Source organism: Salvia hispanica, chromosome 1 (assembly GCF_023119035.1).
Source record: "Salvia hispanica cultivar TCC Black 2014 chromosome 1, UniMelb_Shisp_WGS_1.0, whole genome shotgun sequence".
NCBI classification, from domain to species: Eukaryota; Viridiplantae; Streptophyta; class Magnoliopsida; order Lamiales; family Lamiaceae; genus Salvia; species Salvia hispanica.
The window spans coordinates 1,068,060-1,082,646 of NC_062965.1; the positions used below are offsets into that span (position 1 = coordinate 1,068,060).

The following is a 14,587-nucleotide window of genomic DNA, read 5'->3' on the forward strand; positions in this document are numbered from 1 at the left end:
TGTAAACGTGTGGATGATATGCTAATATTCTCTCTCCTGCATTATGGTTTTCACTCATCAAACTATGAATTATGTCCCACATCTTTTGTCATCTCCCTCGAGAAAGCAGAAAGCAAAGACATAAAGTTAATAACTAAACCACAATTTGAAGAAAAAATTCTTATCTTCTTATCTCTTTCTTTCTTGACTCAAATAATACTCCTACAATCTTTGCTCACATTTGGAATTTCGGATATAATACTTTTTAAGCATTACAGCTACAAATTTATTTCTTGCAATTACAACATCTCAAATTTTCATAAGAGATTTAATTAAAGAGCCCAATAATTGTAAAACCAATCTCACACATAATGCACAATTTTGAACACAAACAACATAGAAAGAATAGTCTAAAACAGAGCACAAAATTTGGCCATAACAAAACCACAAATAGACAGGATTTATACACGAATTACTGTATAATCGAAGTCAAGCAAACGATACACATGAACAACACAAAGTGGAAACTTTCTATGATAGTAAGTCCGTCACCTTCAACCATGTCCAAATCTCCCCCTCCTTTTCCACCAAATCATCAACACCTCTGAGGACGAACGCAGCATCGCGACAACCCCTCCGACCTGGTGTCAAATGGGAGGAACTTCTTCGAAATCAATAAAACTATTCAAGAGAGTAACAACGAACAATTGATCAATTGCAAGGGTTAAGAACTTGCGATCAAATTAGACATAAATGCATCAAGATTTACATCCAAAGTGCCACCCTCACTCATCACCTCCTTAGCCAAATCACTCCATTTACCAGCATTCCTCTATCCCTCGATCTCCTCTCTCCGCACGACACCATCCCCGCCAACCGTAACCCGAATGCCCACGCCCCATACATCCTGCACCAACTTAGCATCCGTCGTCTGTTCAGTCCACTGCGGCATGACCACCATCGGGACCCCCAAGCTCAGCGCCTCTGTCGTGGAATTCCAACCCCCATGCGAGAAGAAGCACCTAACCGCTTTGTTGGACAGCACCTCCAGCTGAGGGCTCCACCGCACGAACATGGCCTTGTCAGCCGACGCACGGAGGAAATCTGCCGGGAGCTTCTCTTCCCTGACGACCCATAGAAAGTCGAAGTTCGTGTTTAGTAGGCCCCACGCCAGCTCCTCCATTTGTTCTTGGGGGAGAGTGGCCATGCTGCCAAAATGCAACGTATACAACTGATCATTGAGGTTTTTTGTTCAGCCAGTTGATGATTGAAGTTGAGGTTTAATTCAGACTGTAAAAGGTTGATATCGTACTTGTTGTCGTTAGCAACTCATTTGTCCAGATCAAAAGATGGGACTGTGGGTTCAATTGTAAGAACTGGAAATACTTTTGACACTGAATCAACAACCTGTTTGAAGAAATTAAAATAGATAATGTGTAAGTAATTTTTAATTGAATGGGATCCATACACCTTCATATCATTGTGAAGTTCAAACTGTGCTTAAGGAATAAGATAGATGAATCATGAAAGAAAATCAATTGCTTGAGAAAATTCAGCACAAGAAATAATAATGCATTAAGACCAAGATGGAATGCTCTACTGTGTTTAATAACACAACACAAAATGATGTGCTCAATATGCACCAATTTAGGAAAAAAATGCAGATTTCTCTGTAGTTTTATATCAATTAAACCATACTCTCTCTACTCTTCAGTTACCATCAAACACATACCAAATTTTCCAGCATTAGATAAGCATGCCTCATACATTAGAGATTAACTCTGTACCTGACTGATCTATTCGGTTCAGTGAGTATCTTCGCCAGATGTGTCTGCAGCACGCACAAGTTTCCCACCTTGCCCCGGGCAAAGCTCAATGTTGTGAATGCTCATCCCGATTCGCATATTTGACAGAGGCATACAGCTTCCATATTGAGAGCTGATGTCAAGACTCAAGAGTCAACATTTGGTCTACAAGCATATCAGAGGAGCACTTGACAAATATGGTTGGCAGCTGATATTTGGTGTGTGTATAAAATGATAGAATATTTGCAACAATTTAAACGAAGAGATATAGGCATCACCCCAACGGTTAGAGGTCAAGTTTTTACCTAGAAATGTTCACTAGCGAAAGGGTTAAACAAAAGTGTGACATGAATAAAACAAATGCATAAACAACGTATAAGGGCAGCAGCAGCTTTGAGACGAATAGTATATGAAGGGCAGCATGTTACCATCTTTGCAAGGCAATCATCTTCTTCTCCAAATCACCACTCAACTGAAAGTTTACTCATCTTTTCCCTTTTCAATGCAATCTGATTCAGACAACCGTGTATCATCACTTTCACAGAGAGTGAAAAGACAAAACAAGAACAGGATTATTTTTTCTTCGCTTTTTTACCTTTGCAGTCCTAGCTAGCAATCTCTCTGCTGATTCCAACTGATACATAATTGACCAAACACACAAGTTTTCAAGCCGCATCACTCTGAAAAAAGGGCAGAAGAAGAATCTATGTATAGGCACATGAGAAGTTAAAAAGGTTAAACAATATATCATCAAAAAAGAGAATCTAATTTTATGTCACCATGAAAAGATCATGACTGACCTTCATTTGAAGCTGCTTCATCACCAACAAACCCACAAACAGTGTGACATTTTACCTCGAATTGATAGCATCATCAAACAGCTTAAATCCATCACAACAGCATTCTGAATAAAACACCAAATACAGAATCAGACAGATTGATACTTACAACACACCAGTTTCACTTAGTTTTCATCTGATCATGATAAAAATGGTAAACAAATCATTCGTTTATTCAAAATACTCAGACTCTTATGATCTACCTCTGTCTACACACTTTTTGCAGTAGTGATCCACAAGGTATGCACTCGTCTTGGCTGCACAAGAATGCGTTGTCAAATGTTGAGTGATGAGAGGAGTTTCAACTTTGGAAATAAAGAGTCATCTTTTTATCTACACAATACTATTAAATATCATACTTACGTGCTATGAGATTCAGATGAGGTTGTCATCAACCTTGATATTGAGATTCTGATGGTTGCGCCACTCCAAATCAATACTTAGTTCCGGGCACTTTCTAATATTTAACCTCTCTAATGTAGTGAGGAGCTTCAATGCATCCACAGAGGCCGAGAGGTTTCCAAACCATTGCGGCACCTCAACTTTGCGCAGTCATATAGATTTAACGTCTTTAGAGCTGAGAGGTTTCCAAACCATTGCGGCAATTCTTCTATCCCTATATTTTCTAACTTTAACATACAAAGAGAAGTGAGACGTTGAATTGATTGAGGCAGCCACTCCCAATTTTCCACCCCTCTTAATGTTAACTGCTTAAGTGAGTTGCAACCGCCTTCCAATATGCCATTCACAGTCTCATTAATGGCAACACTACTCTCTTTTGACCACTCCACACTCACATCTATATTTAAATACCTCAAGCTACCTAAATCCCAACTCTCAACACTTCCAGCAGACATCAATTTAGGAACGTCTCTGATTGTTAAAAATCCAAGATTAGATGATTTAGCGAGGCATTCAATTAGCATTGGTAGATTCTTTAGGCTTCTTAATCCTACCAATTCAAGAGCCTTAATCGTAGGGGCCCACAACTCTAGCATTTGATGTGGAAATTCCATCAGTTCTCTGCAGTCTGTAATTCTCATCACAACGAAGATTCTTTGATTTCCTCCTTCTCCACAACTTGGTTTCCCAATCGACTTCAGATTTTCACACCTTTCTATTACCAAGGTATGCAGAGAATTCAGGGTGTCCATCCCATCTAATGATCTCAAATTCTCTAATTGGGTTATAAACAGCGACCCTAAATTTGGCAAGTGGTCCAATGTTATTTCCTCACATTCTGAGCACCCAGTGAGTTTTAACTCAATCAAGTTATGAAGTGGTAAGCTAGAGCCATGAGGATCACCCTGTAACCATGTTGGAAATCTTTTGCCTTTGTATCCCTGAATCGCCAACTTCTTCAGATTTGCATGAGGTCCGAGACCTTCCAACACACTCTCATCATTTCTTTCACCCAGACTATGATAGTCCCATACAAAACACAATTTAGATAAGTGTTGCTTCTGCAATATATTGGCTTTCAGAGCCTCTTCCTTGTCACGCACCCTTTCAAGATTTCTAATAGCCAATTCTCCACTGAGGTTTTTCAAATTTCCGAGTTCCTCAATATGATAGCCCTTCTCTTCACCCACTCTAAAACAAGGTAGTGTTTGGAGACTAGTTAATCTCCCAATCTCCGCAAGGTAATCTACATATGTGATATACAGATGCCTCAAGTTACCCAAGTACTTCAGCGTGTTTCCCAGTTTCTGCGAAGACGACACCCATGGTAATCTTAACGTTTGCATGTGACTAAGTTCACCAATCCACTCCGGGAAGTCTCCAGTATTCGTATTTGAAATATCAAGATATCTCAAATGTATCAATTCCCTAATTGAATTGGGCAACTCTTTAATATTATAATAATCATCGAGAGTTAGACTATGCAGACACTGGAAGTCTGAGAACAATATACCAGAAGTTCCACTTTCCAAGATTAATGTACGCAATTGCTTGGCCACTTCTTTCGAAATATGACTTGTTTCTTTTTCAAGAAACATGTATCGGGTGGGGGTGCTTCCTTCTGCATTGTTAGATAGAGCAGAAGATGCAAGATCATGCACAAGATCATGCATCATGTAACCTCTCTCATTTCCATTAGCATCTCGCCATGCAACTTGAAGCAAAGAGTTGTGTAGAAGAACATTGAAATACTTATTTCCCACATCTTCCATCTCATTTCTTTCATCTCGTTGAAGAAAACCTTCTGCCATCCACTGCTCAATAACTCTCTGCTTCCCAATCCGGTGACCTTTAGGGAAAATTGAACAATATGCAAAGCACTTCTTGAGGGATGGTGAAGGCAAATAATCAAAGCTCAATTTCAGTATTTTTTTTATTCTTTCAGCACCTTCAGCATCTGAAAGACAATTTACACTGATTAAGCGCCACTCTTCTTCGAACTTACACCGTCGAAGCACACCAGCAACTACATTGGCAGCTAAGGGCAAACCTCGACATGCTTCTGCAATCTTTCTCCCAATAATCTCAAATTGTGGTGGGACTTCTTCATTTCCATCAAAAGCTTTTTCTCTAATTATAGACCAGCAATCATCATCTGATAAACCACTTAAAGTGTATTCAAGTGGTCTCACAATTGAAGCAACATTTTGACTTCTGGTAGTGATGATAATTCCATTTCCCATAGTGGAACTAACTCCTGACATGGAGTTTATAAAGTCTTCCCACTTGGAAACATCTTCATTCCATACATCATCAAGAACAAGAAGAAAAGTTTTTGACTTGAGAGCTTCTTGAAGTTTTTTCAGTATGACTTCCCTACTTTGAACCTCACCAATGATCTCTCTAGTCAATGCTGACAAGATTTTTTTAAAAAGAATGATGGGATCAAAAGATTGAGAAACATGAACCCAGATAAGTGATCCGAATTGAGCCTTCACCCTTTCATGATTGAAGACTTTTTTAGTCAACGTAGTTTTCCCCATACCACCCATTCCCACAAGAGCAATGATGGAGAACATCCGTTTATCTTCTTCTGGGTGGGTCTGTGTGAGCATGTCAACTAGTTTAGGCACATCATGATTTCTACCAATAAATATTGGATCAAGACTCAACGAATCAGTCTCATCAGAGGTATCAACAACAGCAGGGGGTGCATACGCAAGCATATTTTGAAGGCCAAGTTGTGTTGCCTTTTTGTTCACAGACTCGAAATTCGCATTGATTTGTTTGATGGTATGAGCCATTTTAGAGCGACGTGAAATACGACTACTAGTACAGGATGACAAGCATGATAGTACCTTATTCTTCGGCTTGGGATTGGGATTGGGTGCGTTCATTTCCCTCGCTTTTTTGTAGAGAAAATGATAGTTGAATTCATCCAAAACATAATAAGCATCGAAAGCCACAGCTTCAAGTTTCCTCAACCACATCTTGACTGCTTCACCGGTGGATTTCGTCTCAGCGTCACTCAAGTAGGCTTGAATCATCTCCAAAGTCTCCTGCAGCTTTCCGGCTTCTTCCTCAAGACCTCGAAGCAGAGAGTACTCTTCCTTGAGAAAGTTGATCAGGTTTTGGACGACAACTTCGACGCCAGCTGTAGCAACGGCTTCCATGGTTTCACAGAGAGAGATCAAAAGAGAGAAAATGCTTGAAAGTTTATCTTCCAAGATGAAGGATATCTGTAAACTTTTGGACGGTATGCTAATAATATTCTCTCTTTGAACTCTTTCTCTCATTCCCACAAAGCAAATTGATATAAACGTTAATGAAAGATATAATAAAAAAGTGCAGCAATTATAAAAAAGTCCAACCATTGTGCATTGTGCAGTGTGATTGGCTTAGAAGGTGACCAATCATTAATTTATATGGAAAATTAATTTTTCTTGTTTTTAGACAAAACTTATTCGCATACGAAATTTAAGGCCGGAGAGTTCAATGCCTAATACTCCATCTAGACTCAATATTCTCTTTAGGTTGCTCGCGGATTTTAATGCATAATTGAAAAAGTAAGACAAAGCGATAGAAAGAAAAGGTAAATAAAATATTGTTAATGAAGAATAGGTCTCTTCTCGTTAGAGAGAAGGGGTTTCAAAATTTGGAAAATGCTTATTCTTGTGGGAACGGATGAAGTATTAATCAGCTCGCTAAAGAAAGAATGTATATTCTCTGGACATCAAACTTGAAAATCAAAATCAACATGATGAAGGAATCTGCAAAATGCAAGATCCAAACTTCTTTCTTCTTCTTTGAAGAAAAAATCGTAGACAACAGCAAAATCTTCGTTGCTGAAAAACTGAGGAAGTCCAGAATCACACTAGTATCCACGGAGGTCCTTCGAGTCGACTCTCGTACCAGAGCCGCCCTACCTACCCGTTCGAGCTACCTTCAAACAAGCTCAAAATAGATTAATCCCTCTAAATATATGTATGGTTAATGCATAGCCCTATTCATTGATCTCCTATACTAATAATCTTTCATTTTAAAGGAAATGATAGAGGATTTGTATGTCCACTTTATTTACCAAACACTAACCAATAACATACCTCATACATACCATTTTTTCAAGGCAGCCATCTTCTTCTCCAAATCACCACTCAACTGAAAGGTTACCCATCTTTTCTCTTCTCAAAGGAAATCTGATTCAGATAACCATATATCATCAACTTCGTAAACAGCAAAACGACAAAACAAGAACAAGATGATTTTTATACGTTTTTTTCCCTTTCCGGTCACACAAGTTTACAAGCGTATCAGACGAGCATGGGTTATAGAAAAGGGTCAGGTGCATAAAACAAGTGCAAAAAAAAACGTATAACTAGAAAATCCGTGCTTCGGTATTCTGGATCAGCATTCATTTGGATCATGTCTTCAACCAAATATAAATCCAGTTCGCACAAATACACAATGAGACAAATAGAATGAGCAAACTGTAACTAGCCTCAGCTTCCATGGAACTATTCACAAAATAACACAATCCAACTGTAATTGAAAAGTCTAACCACAAAATACAAAACACCAATTTCACTTAATTTTCATCTGATCATGAAAAAATGCTGCACATATGCACACATCTAAAATATAAGGAAAGAAAACCAAAATAGATCTAAATAATCATGATTCAACAAATACAGAGGAGTTGCAACTTCGCAAATACAGAGCCATCTTCTCATCAACACAATATGAAAAATCATACTTGCTATGGGATTACAATATGGTTGCCATCAACCTCGATTTTGACTTAATACAATCTTGCTCACACTTGGAATGTCTGATATAATATTTTTAAAGCTTTACAGATACAAATTTATTTCTTGAATTACCATCTCAGCGCCCCTGTCGTGAAACAGCGCCATTTTTCTGCTCTTTTCAGTCCAGACAAAAAATTTTCGGGGTTTCTCAAAAACTATGTCGTTTACTCTCCATTCCTGTTTTCATCATAATTGTGTTAATACACTGTGCTACACTCCCTACAAAATACTATGCAACAATTTGGACAAAGAGAAATAGGCATCACCTCGAGGGTTAAACAAAAGGATGATATGAATAAAACAAGGGCAAAAACAACGTATACCTTGAAAACCTCTGCTCAGTATTCTGGACCAGCATTGATTTTGATTGCGTCTTCAACCTGGTTGTCCAGTTTGCACAAAAGTTAGAGACGATATATAACGGGAGAAAGAAGAACAATGCAATGAATCAATAGCAAAAATAGACAGCTTAAATAATCCATAACGAAAGCACCAAATACAGAATAAGACAAATTGAACAAGCAAACTAAAACTACACTCATTTGATCCGAATACTTGACTGTTTTGATCTACGATGAAAAATTGTTAAGCAAATCATTCATTCATCCAAAATACTTGACAGTTATGATCTACCTCTGTTTACACACTTTTTTGCAGTAGTCAACCAATTACAAGGCCTGCATTTGTCTTGGCTGCACAAGAAAGTGTTGTAAGATGAGGGGAGTTGCAACTTTGCTAATACAATGCCATCTTTTTATCAACACAATATGAAATATCATACTTACTTGCTATGAGATTCAAATGCGCTTGCCATCAACCATGATTTGGAGATTGGGATGGTTGCGCCACTCCGAATCAATACTTAGTTTTGGACAGTTTTTAATTTCTAACAATTTCAATTTAATGAGCAGCTTCAATGCATCCACAGAGGGCAGGCACCTCAACTTTGTGCAGCCATATAGATGTAACTGCGTTAGAGTTGAGAGGTTTCCAAACCATTCCGGCAATTCTTCTATCCCTATATTTTCTAACTGTAAGAAAGGAAGAGAAGTGAGACGTTGAATTGATTGAGGCAGCCACTCCCAATTTTCCACTCCTCTTAATTTTAATGTATGAAGTGAGTTGCAACAACCTTCCAATATGCCATTCACAGTGTCATTAATGGCCACACTATTCTCTTTTGACCACTCCTCACTCACATATATTTCTAATTTCCACAAGCTACCTAAATTCCAACTCTCAACACTTCCAGCAGACATCATAGGAACGCCTCTGATTGTTAATTCTCTAAGACAAGGAGATGACTTACTGAGGCAGTCAATTAGCATTGGTAGATTCGTTAGGCTCCTTAAGCCATCCAATTTGAGAAACTCAATTGTAGGGGCCCATGAATCTACCATTTGATATGGCAATTCTATCAGTTTTCCGCAGTCTACAATGCTCAGCCGATTGAGGATTCCTTGATTTTCTCCTTCTCCACAACTTGGTTTCCCAATCGACTTCAGATTTTCACACCTTTCTATTACCAAAGTATGCAGAGAATTCAGGGTGTCCAGTCCATCTGGTAATGCTGTCAACATATCACATTCTGCAATGTGCAAGTACGAGAGATTGCGATTGTTATAGAAAAACATTTTTGACAAACATTTCAAACTCTTTAATTCTTTTATATAGAGCAACCTTAAATTTGGTAAGTGGTCCAATATAATTTCCTCACATTGTAAGCAATAATCGAGATTTATCTCAATCAAGTTATGAAGTGGTAAGTAAGAGCCTTGAGGCTCATTTCGTAACCATGATGGAAATCTTTTGCCACTGTATCCTTCAATCGTCAACTTCTTTAAATTTGCATGAGGTTTGAGACCTTCCAACACACTCTCATCATTATTTTCACCCGGACGATTACAGTTCCATCCAAAACGCAATCCAGATAACTTTTCTTTCTGCATTATTTTGGCTTTCAGAGCCTCTTCTTTGTCACGAACCCTCTCAAGATTTGTAATAGACAATTCTCCTTTGAGATTTTTCAAATTTCCGAGTTCTTCAATATGATAGCCCTTCTCTTCGCCCACCATGAAGTAAGGTAGTGTTTGGAGACTAGTTAATCTCCCAATCTCCGCAGGCAACTCTACATCATATTCTATATACAGATGCCTTAAGTTAACCAAATGCTTCAATGTGTTTGGCAGTTTCTGATCCATGGCATGTGATACTCTTAATGATTGCAAGTGACAGAGTTCACCAATCCACTCCGGCAAGTTTTTAGTAGATGTATTTGAAATATCAAGATTTCTCAAATGTATCAACTTCCTAATTGAATCGGGCAACTGCAACTCTGTATAACTTTCACCAAGAGTTAGATTACTTTCACCAAGAGTTAGATTATGCAGACAATGGAAGTCTGAAAATTGATACCAGAAGATCCAACTTTCAAGAATAATGTACGCAAATGCTTGGCCACTTCTTTAGAAATATGACTTGATTCTTCTTCAAGAAACATGTATCGAACCGGGGTGCTGCCGTCCACATTACTAGATAAAACAGAAGATGCAAGATCATGCACAAGATCATGCATCACACAAATTTCCTCATTTCCATAACCATCTAGCTTGGCAACTTGCATCAAAGAGTTGTGCATAAGAATACTGAAAAACTTATTTCCCACATCTTCCATCTCATTTCTTTCATCTGGTTGAAGAAAACCTTCTGCCATCCACTGCTCAATTACTCGCTGTTTCATAAACCAATGACCTTTAGGGAAAATTGAACAGTATGCAAAACACTTTTTGAGAGATGGAGAAGGCAAATAATCAAAGCTCAATTTCAGTATTTTTTTAATTCTTTCTGCACCTTCAGCATCTGAGAGACAATTTACACTGATTAACCGCCACTCTTCTTCGGACTTACACCGTCGAAGCACACCGCCAACTACATTGGCAGCTAAGGGCAAACCTCGACATGATTCTGCAATCTTTTTTCCAACAATCTCAAATTCTGGTGGAACATCTTCATTTCCATCAAAGGCTTTTGCTTTAATTATGTTCCAGCAATCATCATCTGATAAGCCTCTTAAAGTGTATTCAAGTGGTCTCACAATTGAAGCAACATTTTGACTTCTGGTAGTGATGATAATTCCATTTCCCATAGTGGAAGTAATTCCTGACAGGGAATTCATAAAGTCTTCCCACTTTGGAACATCTTCATTCCATACATCATCAAGAACAAGAAGATATGTTTTACCTTCGAGAGCTTTTTGAAGTTTTCTCAGGATAGCTTCCCTAGTCTGACCTTCATGTGAAGTAAATGTTGAAAGAATTTTTTTAAAAAGAAGAATGGGATCAAAGGTTTGAGAAACATGAACCCAAATAAGTGATCTGAAGCGTTCCTTCATCCTCTCATGATTAAAGACTTTTCTAGTCAACGTAGTTTTCCCCATACCCCCCATTCCCACAAGAGCAACGATGGAGAACATCCGTTTCTCTTCCTCTGGGTGGGTCTGGGTGAGCATGTCAACTAGCATAGTCACATCATCATCTCTTCCAATAAAGACTGGATCAACACTCAACGAATCAGTCTCGTTGGAAGTATCAACAGCAGCAGGAAGTGCATTCGCAATAATGTTTTGAAGGCCAAGTTGTGTTGCCTTGTTGTTCATAGATTCAAAATTCTCATTGATTTGTTTGATGGAATGAGCAATTTTAAAGCGGCGAGAAACGTTACCACGACTGCAGGATGACAAGCATGATAGTACCTTATTCTTCGGCTTGGGACTGGGTGCGTCCATTTTCTTCACTTTTTCACGGAGAAGATGATAGTTGAGTTCATCCAAGACATTATCAGCATCGAAAGCGACATCCTCAAGATCATTCAACCAGATCTTGACAGCCTGTTGGGTAATGGATTTACTATCAGCGTCACTCAAGTAGGCTTCAATCATCGCCAAAGTCTTTTGCAGTTTTCGGATATCTTCATTCAGACCTTCAAACAGAGAATACTCTTCCTTCAAAATGTCGATCAGCTTTTCGACAAGAATTTTGATGCCTACTGAAAGCACTGCTGCAGTCAGTGCTGCTTCCATAGTTTCAAGGAGATAGATCTAGAGAGAAAGGTAATTTATTATTGAAGATTAAGAATGCTTGTAAAACTTTTGGATGGTATGAAAAACACTACCAATTGTCCTTCACAATTGTATTTGTTCTTAACAATTTAATCACACATAAATGGATTTGACTAGGGAATTTATTCTTCATCATTTTCAAACATATGCAAGAAACACATATAAGTGAAAACCAAATCTGAAAATCTTGTGCAATCAAGTCTTTAAATTTCATTTTTCTCAAAATATTCTGTTAATTGGTAAGCATAATCTATGAATTCTTTTAGTTATTTTGTGAGCTTGGCCAGTTTTTGATTAGCAAATAATCTCAAGTAATTTGGGTTTGAATCAAAGAGATGTTATTATTAGTTTAAATCAGTGAATTAGAAGTTACTTATATTACATAAATCAGTGAAAACTACTTCTCTACTTCTGTTCAATATGAAATTTACATACTCAACACATGAAGAGAAAATGTAAATTGTTGCACTTACTTGCTGCAAGATTCAATTGCGTAGATGGTTTGTTCAATACGAAATTGCTCTCTCTCTATCTCAATCTCAAGGGTCAATTTCAGAAATTAGGAGTTTGAAGCTGTGATAAACAAAAGATTGTCTCAGCAGAGCTTCAAATTTCAATTATTGAATAGTTAAATCTAGTGGCTAATTTAAAATTGTTTATTGACCTTGAGTTAGTCATTATTTACAGTATATATAAGTTTAATGGGAGACTGCCTACAAAGATATTATTGTGTCCATGTCTCATATTGTCTATTCACTAGACTACTTCAAAAGATGCCTTAAAGTCTTTGGCAAATCAAATATTTATAAAATCCAGATTGAAGTTCAAGCAACCTTCAAAACAAGCTAAAAAATTAATAATCCATCAAAATATATGTATGCTTGATGCATAACTCTATTCAATGATCTTATATACTTAAAATCTTTCATTTTAAAGGATATAATAGATAATTTGTATGTGCACTACTCTATTTACCAATAACATACCTCACAAATACCATCTTTGCAAAGCAGCTATTTCTTCTCCAAATCACCACTCAACTCAAAGTTTACTAATCTTTTCCCTTTTCAATGCAATCTGATACTGACAACCATATATCATCAATATCATAAAGAGCGAAACGACAAAACAAGAAGAGGATCATTTTTCTTAGTTTTGTTTACCTGTGGTCCTAGCAATCTCTGCTGATCATTCTAAGTTCTGGAAATTGAAAGCAGCACTTGAAAATTTTGAAAGCTGTACTCCAAAATTAACGATCAGCAACTCAAAATGTTTTTGCACGATGAGATGTAAGCACATGCAAAATGTTTCCGGTATCGTCCAGGAACTCAGTGACTGAGGCACCAACTTCCGAGTCTGATTCAACATCGGATGAATCCGAGTCAAGTTCAGTCATTTCATCATCATCTGTGGTCTCCTGGTAAAGCTCATTTGCTGCTCTTCCATGTGCCCATCACTCACCTTCAGTGGCGATGAATCTTCGTTTTGTAGAGTGGCATGATCTGATAAATTAGAATACAATAAGTTACGGGCAATTAAATTAGTCAGACAATCAAAACTTCCAATGAGATGCTCTCTGTAAACTTACTCGTAGTGAAGAGGACAGAGGAGCTCAGATGGTCGATACGCAGCTTTGTATCTCATCTTTCTGCACGAGTGAATATAATAGCCAAGATAATAGTACTGAAGCATTGGGCAATGTACTTGATTTCTTCTAGAGCTGAATATTTGCCAAGTGATAGAAATGCGTAATCAGGATCCCAAAATAAATACTTGCTCGACAAACACTTTGGCAATATATCAATAACTCCAACAGCAATTAGCTTCCCGTCTACCACATACTGCTGATGGAAAGAGCCAAAGCCACATGGGGGCACCGAGCCATCGCCATTCGGTGGAACATATACTAAAGGAGTGTCAACCAAAAATCTCTTGTATGAGCTTTCAGTCACATGCTCAGGTGTATCATAATCAAACAGTACTCTTCATAATCAAAGCTAGATTTATTTAATTGAATCTCAATCCTCCTTTCTTCGCTGCCTCCTCCGGTGTTTTTCTTTACATCTTTTTAGACAGGCGCACTTGTTCTTTTGAAGGAACAAAGTCAGCAGCTTCGAGACGAATAGTATATGAGGGGCAGCATGTTTTCTCCGTATCGGGTTTGTACAGGAAACAGCCAGATCTTCTCCAGCCTCTGTCAAGGAGAGCAGGAGCAAAGAAAGCTTTGAGAAAACTCAGCCGAGTCTAGTGAAAACTATACAGCATCACCATTCACCAATTAAATTATAACAAAATTATTAACAGTATATATTCAGATCCATGTAACAGACAAAAATTGCACTTGCTTTGGTGTTTAATTTCTCTCACTTAGAAAATATGAGCCACATGGCTATTTAAGAGTGCTCGTCAGCATAGCACGTTTCGTAAATGATAACCACTAGAATTTATGTACTACTGATTTAGACCTGATCAAACAAGTGAATCTCAAAAGTAGCAAGTGTATCAAATCGATTTCCGAGCTAATCATAATCATAGAAAAACACCTAATCACAATGAAAAACTGAGGAAGCACCGGAATCACATTAGCATCCATGGAGATACTTGGAGTCGACTCCCCTGCCAGAGCCTCCTCGCTTG

At 38.0% G+C, this 14,587-nt stretch overlaps 5 protein-coding genes across 8 annotated transcripts in view; all 5 read right to left on the reverse strand.

The window, feature by feature from the left end:
- Positions 1-14,587, reverse strand: part of LOC125200936 (disease resistance protein RGA2-like) — a 47,935-nt gene that overhangs the window by 9,074 nt on the left and 24,274 nt on the right. The window lies entirely within an intron of this gene.
- Positions 812-1,162, reverse strand: LOC125200949 (UDP-glycosyltransferase 74E2-like). The gene has a single exon (XM_048098797.1). It carries the CDS (start codon positions 1,160-1,162, stop codon positions 812-814), a length of 351 nt encoding a protein of 116 aa, XP_047954754.1.
- Positions 2,999-6,198, reverse strand: LOC125209741 (putative disease resistance protein RGA1). Its single transcript, XM_048109327.1, has 2 exons — positions 3,264-6,198; positions 2,999-3,165 (listed from the first exon to the last, which is right to left on the reverse strand). The coding sequence occupies exons 1-2, from the start codon at positions 6,196-6,198 to the stop codon at positions 2,999-3,001; spliced, it is 3,102 nt and encodes a 1,033-aa protein (XP_047965284.1).
- Positions 6,713-13,813, reverse strand: LOC125200939 (putative disease resistance protein RGA1). Of its 4 annotated transcripts, none has more exons than XM_048098786.1 (11): positions 13,539-13,813; positions 13,114-13,452; positions 12,937-13,027; positions 12,424-12,523; positions 9,514-11,929; positions 8,619-9,421; positions 8,467-8,525; positions 8,157-8,213; positions 7,906-8,010; positions 7,140-7,221; positions 6,713-6,968 (listed from the first exon to the last, which is right to left on the reverse strand). In XM_048098786.1, exon 5 carries the CDS (start codon positions 11,909-11,911, stop codon positions 10,211-10,213), a length of 1,701 nt encoding a protein of 566 aa, XP_047954743.1. In that variant the 5' UTR covers positions 11,912-11,929; positions 12,424-12,523; positions 12,937-13,027; positions 13,114-13,452; positions 13,539-13,813; the 3' UTR covers positions 6,713-6,968; positions 7,140-7,221; positions 7,906-8,010; positions 8,157-8,213; positions 8,467-8,525; positions 8,619-9,421; positions 9,514-10,210. The 4 variants fall into 4 exon arrangements, with proteins under 4 accessions (XP_047954743.1, XP_047954742.1, XP_047954741.1 ...); XM_048098785.1 differs by having other exon boundaries at positions 8,619-8,864; positions 9,143-11,929; XM_048098784.1 differs by having other exon boundaries at positions 8,619-11,929.
- LOC125209790 (putative disease resistance protein RGA3) lies at positions 8,631-10,034 on the reverse strand. Its single transcript, XM_048109374.1, has one exon. The coding sequence runs from the start codon at positions 10,032-10,034 to the stop codon at positions 8,631-8,633; it is 1,404 nt and encodes a 467-aa protein (XP_047965331.1).